Genomic DNA, 6919 nt, shown 5'->3' on the forward strand with positions numbered 1-6919 from the left:
GCAAGTTGGGTCTGCATGGCAGTCTGTCCAAAACGTTGGGATGTCTGCTTTGAGTCTGCTTCGAGCTCTACCTGATGGTGCTCAAGCTGGCCATATGCAGGGAGAGCCGCACACACTGTGTTTCACCAAGGGTGTTTTTATCACAGTAGTAAAAACCTTCTCTGGCTATAATTGGGAAAACAGATCCAAATATTATTTATTCTGTGTTTAGACTTGGAAGCTGCTACTGTAATTAAAAGATGGATAATTTATGCTTTGCAGTGACCCCTCTAGATGAACTGTGGGCGATCAGTACTACTGGATCTCTGCTCCAGCGCCTCACTAAGACCTTTAGCCATTCCCATAGTTTGCAGAAAAATAATGACACCTCTGTTCTGCTTCACCCTGATGATCTGGAAGATGAATGGGAAGTGATATGAAGTCTGTCAAGCTTGTGAAGCAGTGAAAAAACCAGGAGGACAGAATTTCTGTAATGTATGTACAGAATATTGGATCTAAAAGCCACTCATATTGGACCTGTGATATTAGCACTTTTGTATTGGAAAACTGACCTGTTAAATAGCCCCCAAGCTGTGAGTTCTAATGTTTGTTATATAATCCTTTGGGAGACTCTTTAGGTGTGGCATACTGCAATTGTTATACCGTACTACTGTAAAAGCTCCTTTGGAAATATAACTTTTAAGTTAACCTTACTAGCAATGAAAGTGAGTACTTCACAACAGCATGCAACTAATGTACTGATTTTGAGAAGGAATTCTGTTGCATTAAATATTTCTCTACAGTGAAACATCAAGCATTTCTCAATTTCTTCTTGTATTTGGAACTCCATACCATTCTGATGGGATCACTCCGTGACTCTTGTAAATTTATTTAGAATTATTTTTCCTTGCAGCATGGAAGAAAATATGGTGAAGTATTTCTTAGCAAGATCTGAGAACATCATGATTACACAGTATTGTTAGAATGAACTTAGTTTGATCCATTTCCATATAAATAATTGTGAGGCTATACTAACCTTCCATTTCCAGAAATTTTGTTCATAATTTGGCTTCATTCACAAGGTAGAGGTTTGGATTACACCTAATATCAGGGGGACTTTTGCCCATTTCCATAGCCATCAGGAAGCTGACAGAGTTTTGGGGGTGAGTCCCAGTTTGGAGTAAGAAAAGGTTGCTTGTTGAGTTTGTAGTACAAAGCAGGAATGTACAAGGCAGCTTTCATAATTCCTGTTGTGCTGTATTTGTGCCTCCAGCCAGTGCTTTAACATTTGGACTCATATTGTTTTGAGTACCAAACTTAAATTTGTTAAGAATAAAATGGTAATTGATAGAATTACCTATATATCCCATTTAAAATTGTGATATTGTGAGAAAATACTTAACAATATTCTGATTTTTAGCTATGTTAGCTAAATTTTGAAGTGTCTTATACTTAACAGATGTTGCAACAGGAGTATGTGATGAACTGGGAAATAACTAAGTTAATCATTGCAGTTTATTTTTCTTTATACTAAATCTTCTTGGAAAGATACCTCATCTTTTTTAAGCAATAGAACTGTAGATGAGAGAACCTGAGTTCAGTATGTAGGCAGAGGAGTTATTTTGTGTTTGTTCTAAGTTTATAAATCATCAGAATGTTTTAAGCAGCTGCTAACCAATACTGTAAGAGAGCCAGCTTCAAGAAAGGCCAAGAGTTGAAAAGTGAGGATGTTTCTGTTTTCAGAACTTAACACAAATGGAGAAGGATGTGTTTTCTTTTGAACCTCTGTTCTCTTTCAGAATAGTTCATGCGTGTACTGCACTAAACTTGGAACAAACATGGTGCAAGGTGAGAATGTGAACTGGGAGAGAGAGAAGTTATGTTTTGTTTTTTTTTAATTGCACTTGTGGCATTGGCTTACAGTTCTCAATTGAATCTCAGTCGTACAGGAAGGACAGATTTAATTCCCTTTCACAGATTGTTTGCTTCTTTGCTGTCTCATCTCCATACAGAGATTACCCCAGAGGGATTCTTTTAGCCTGTCTGGAAGTGGATGGTAATGGAACCAGCTTGTGGAGTAACCCAGTCTGTCTTATGCAAGCATAGCTTGGTGTCTTGAGGACCCCAAAGAAGCTGAAATTCAGCTTAAAAGTATCTTGTGGCAACTCCTGAGTCAATCACTTTGGAGAAAGGACATGAGAAAGAACAACTTCTCTGTGCCCTCCAAGCACCAGATGCTCAAGTACAATGGCATTATTTAATAGTGACACTTTTGTATTACATTTTTCAAAGTCATCTTAGTAATGGTTTGAGCTTGCTAGTTGTTTATTTACTGTATAATACTGTTCCTTGCTATGGTCCTTAATATTTGATTGGTGTCAAGAGCTCTTACAGACTACTTTTTAGGGTAGTTTCAACAAAATTAGGATGGGGTTTTTTTTTACTTTTATTTCTGTATTTAGTTTTTGGTTTTGTTTGTGCTTTAAGACAAAGTGCAATAAATTAGATTTTTAAGAAATAAATTACTGTGGTAAGACTCATCTTTTGTGTGATTTACAAGAGAATTCTCTATGTCTGACAGTCATTTTGTTGTGAAAGACTGAGCCCTAATGTAGCCCCAGACAACATGGTAATGACAATGTAAGGACCTGAATGCTGTGAAGTTTATTTTATCTGTTTTTTTAAATTGTAACAGGGGTGTCAAGCCAGGAAAATGTTCATCATTCAAGCAAAGGCAATTAAACACATCTCTCATTTTAATATTAAGCTTGTTGCATCCATATTAAGATAGTATTGCTGTAATAGAAGTAAACAAATTTCTTTCCTTGCACGCTGAACAAAAATTGCATCTGGAATATTTTAGCTCTCAGTGAAAAATATGCATTTGTGGTTCCAGCTAGAAAATGGTGTAGCAGAAAATGGTGATTGTACCACATGTGCTGTAACTGCACCCTTCCTTGAATTATTCATTATCTGAGGACTTCCTGTGTTTCTGGCATTTTACTGGAACTGCAGCTGGGGTTTAAGAGAGAACACCTTGGCTTTGCTTCCCAAAGGAGAGAGCTGTTTCCTGCCTGAGCAGGGACCTGGGTAACTTCACACAAGAGAATATAACAGTGATTAATGAGGCTTCTGACTCTTAAACACACTTCCAGCCCCAGGAATCCTGTTCAGATTCAGATGGCAGTGTCCTTGCTAATTATCATAGCTTTTATCTTGACAAACTGGTTCAGCTGCTTCTCTGACTCCTGCAGGGAAATAGTAGTCTCCTTACAGCACTGGCTCCTCGCTATTGTGCAGGAGTAATCCTGATGTCACAGCTTAAGGAAGATGTCTGTGATGAGTTGTTGTGAAACCAGCTATCTTAGACAGATGAGAAACTCCTGGTTTTCTTTGTCTCACAGCAATAAAAATAGATAGGATCATGTTAAATGGTACAGAGAAAGTCTTTCACTAACAAGTGTCAAAGAAAATATACTAATTCCTTAGGTAAGGTGGTAGAAGTGTTGATGTGGAACAGTGCTACTACGAGGAAAATTACAATGAGAAGCACTTAATTATGAACTTGGGTCATTGTCTAAACATAGTTTATTTGTGCAATAAAAAGTTTCACAATTCTTCAGCCTCCATTACCTGTTCCAAGAGTGTCTGATGGAATAGACCAGGATCCTCCCTTCTTCCCACACACTTGTGAACATCAGAGCCCCATAACTCCCCTACATTACTTTTCAATAGATGAGTTCTGCCAAGCATTTCAAAAGCACTTGTGGGTTATTTCAGTCTTGTGTAACATTCTGGTTTATATTTTGCTTTTCTCTTGGAACTCCCTTTACTGAGGGAGCTTTTGCTAGTTGTTTCAGCCAGTTCTGGGTAGATTTCAAGGAGCAACCTTGATACACCTTTTCAGTAAATGCTGTTCTAAGTATAAAGGCTTGAAACTCAAGTGCTTGTATGCCTATGGCTTATCCAGGTCAATTAGCAATTAGTGAAGCATAAATTGTTTATGAAGGTATGGAGTTCTCCTCGTTACTTTGGTGTAAATTCTTAGGTGTCCAGATTTTACACTAACTGGCCCTGTCTGCATCCCATCCCTACTGTCAGGAGTAGAGAGGTAAGACTGGGTTGAGGATTTCCAGCTGTGTTTCCAGCTGTTATTCCTCTTGCAGCCTTCCTAAAAGCCAAGGTTACATGTTGGAAACAGTATTTTAGTGGCTAATAGCTGGGAAAGACTGATGGATCCTGTGCCAAACAAGGTAAATCACCCTGAATTTTTGATAATGAGTTACTGTAGTTAACCACTCTCACATCAAGAAGAAAACTTGTAATATATAGGACTGGATTTTAATTACTGGAAAGCGAAAGTTGAGTTGCAGTCATTATCTTTTGTGAATTACTAAAACCAGAGCTCTACCAATAAAGATTAAAGTGTCTGGATGAATGAAATTATCTCCCTAGTCTGCTATAGCAATATCTGAGTTTATCAGTTATGGATTTCTCACTGCTTGAAATTGAGATGGGAAGTGAGGTTTGGGTTTAGTGCAGGAAGTGTTTTAGAATGTTCTGTGGCTGGTATCACACTAGAAGCTGAGTGAAATTACCATGATGACTCCTTTGGTCTTTGAGTCTACCTGACTTGAAATCTACTTAAATATATCTATCAAATTGTTTTATTAGCCATAAAGTTAAAATCCTTCTTGGTGCTAGTGAAAAAAAAAAAAGCATAGAAAAAGTAAAGATCTGTTTGAGAATCTTTGTGTTCTTATGGATGGTGGACTTATTTTATATATGTATATGTACATATATAAAAGCTTTGATTTCTGTTCTGTAAAAGCTGATAACAATGATAATAAAATACCAAAAATGTACTTAATCTTCCAAACTGAAAAATGCTCTTTCCATTTTGGCCCTCAGAAAATACTTCTAAATACAGGGATTTTTATAGCCTGTGATTCTTATAGAGGAATTGAATAGTACACAGCTGAATTTCACTGAGTGGAGCTGCAGTTATGAATTAATCTTTAAAACATTATTCACTATTTCTGATACTGAAGAAACCAGTGACTTGTTTTTCCATTTTAATATACTTTTCTCATAACCTCAGCTGAGATACACTTAGAGCAGATAAAGGAAGGAGACTTCCATTTACAACACTTGTGTTTTGAATCTCATATCCAGAGAAAATGTACCTAAAGATGTGTACAGAATTTTATTAACATCCTGTACTTACCATCTTGGGTTTGCACAAGTGACTGCTTTATTTGTATTCAGTGGACCTGCTGTCTAATCAGTGCAGGGAGCCTTTGCTGAGAGCTCTCTGCTGTTAAGGGTGTGCAGAGGTATCTGGTGTATGGGATGGAGAAGTGACACAGGTGTTAACATCTCTTGAAGCATGAAATGAGAATACTCAACAGATGACTCCTTGCTGAGGAGTCATGAGAATACTCAACAGATGACTCCATGCTGCTGTATTTTTCCCTAAATGTGGGCTGGATGAATTTAGCTAAGCTCTGTTGGGTCAGATGAAAGATCAAGCTAACTAGATCTCTCCCAGAAAAAACAATATAAGGCTGGGAGGAAAGTTCCAGGGAAGCCCCCAGCAGAATTCCTGGCACGTGTGCCTCGCTACAGAGCAGGGGGATGTACCATAGAGAATGAATTTGCTTCAGCTGCAGGGGAAAAACTGCAACTGCCAGCAAGAAACCCCACAATCCCTGGTTGTTCTAGGGAACAGAGCAGCCAGCTGATCATGGGAAGTGCAAAGTAAGTAGGGTAATTGCTAGAATGACTGAGATTTTACTTGCTCAGCTCCCACGCTTGTCTTGCTAAATCCGTTTTGTGCCTCAACAGATGGTCGAGGGTCTGTTCCCTCTGTGAGCCACACCCAGCACTCCAAATTGGGGACAAAAATATGTGAAGCAATGGACCTGCACTTTGCTCCATGGTGCTGTGGGGAAAGTCAGACCTTTGAAGTTAAGGAGAGCATGGTAAATGATCAGCGTAACACTTTGAAATAACGTGTTTAGCACTGTTGGTCCTCTTTGTAATTGCTGTAATAACAATGCTGACCTTGTTAAATATTAACATTGATGCCACAGGTACTTGTGTAGGAGATCTGTTGGGCTTCAGGTCTTATTAGCTGGCTACTTAAAATACTGCCAACAATGGGGCATGTTTAAAACAGCAACAAAAAAATCTGAAACCTGTGTTTGTCTCTGCTTGGAATGGATGCACTGGGGAGCTGAATCTCCCTGCTTTTAAGGCCTGCTGATGGCTTTTCATACTGTTCTTTGCCTAGTGGGGAGATTTTTCTCCTGTCCTTTCATGTGCTTACATGATGCCCATATAGAGCAAATCCTTTGAGGAAAACACAGGCAATTGAGTGTTGTGCACCTTCTTTCCTTCCCCCATCTTGCCATTTCTAATTGCTGTAGGATGGGAGTTGAGGTCCAGGGATGTAGTGAAGCAGCTCCTTCTACTTTAACTTCAGTTTTAATTAAAAAAAAACAGAGCTTGAACCAGCTGGGTTTTGTGTCAGCTTTAACCTTGTCCTTAGTCCTCTGCAGCATGTTTTTCACCATTGCTGACTGCTTGCAATGTAGTGACTTCTTAAACCTGATTTTGATAGAAGACTTTTGAGGTGGAAGGTAACAGATGTTTGGGTTTTTTCTTAAATGGGTGAAAGATGCCATATTTTCCCAGATGAGTTTCAAAGCACACCAAGCAAGGTGAGCTTGGCTTTCACTTATAAGGCCATGCTTCATTCAGTCCCTGAGTGTCACAATCATGCAGCCAGTGATTTCTCAGAGCCACTTTTAGAAGCAGGTTGGCATCTATCTTGCTGTCAGCTTCAGGGACCTTAAGAACAACAATGTTTCTGCAGAACTGTACTGCCAAGAGCCCAGGCTTCAGAGTCTCCCTCAGCACATTTGTTCTGGGCACC

At 38.9% G+C, this 6919-nt stretch overlaps 1 protein-coding gene across 3 annotated transcripts in view; it reads left to right on the top strand.

Annotated features, from left to right (window-relative positions):
* TECPR2 (tectonin beta-propeller repeat containing 2) overlaps positions 1 to 2519 on the top strand; it is a 43256-nt gene extending 40737 nt beyond the window's left edge. For all 3 annotated transcript variants that reach the window (XM_077180717.1, XM_077180719.1, XM_077180718.1), the window contains one exon: positions 262 to 2519. In XM_077180717.1, coding sequence (XP_077036832.1) covers positions 262 to 419 — 158 coding nt within the window. In that variant the 3' untranslated portion in view covers positions 420 to 2519. The remainder of the gene's footprint in view (positions 1 to 261) is intronic.
* The last annotated feature ends 4400 nt before the right edge of the window (positions 2520 to 6919 follow it).

Source organism: Agelaius phoeniceus, chromosome 6 (assembly GCF_051311805.1).
Source record: "Agelaius phoeniceus isolate bAgePho1 chromosome 6, bAgePho1.hap1, whole genome shotgun sequence".
Lineage (NCBI taxonomy): Eukaryota > Metazoa > Chordata > Aves > Passeriformes > Icteridae > Agelaius > Agelaius phoeniceus.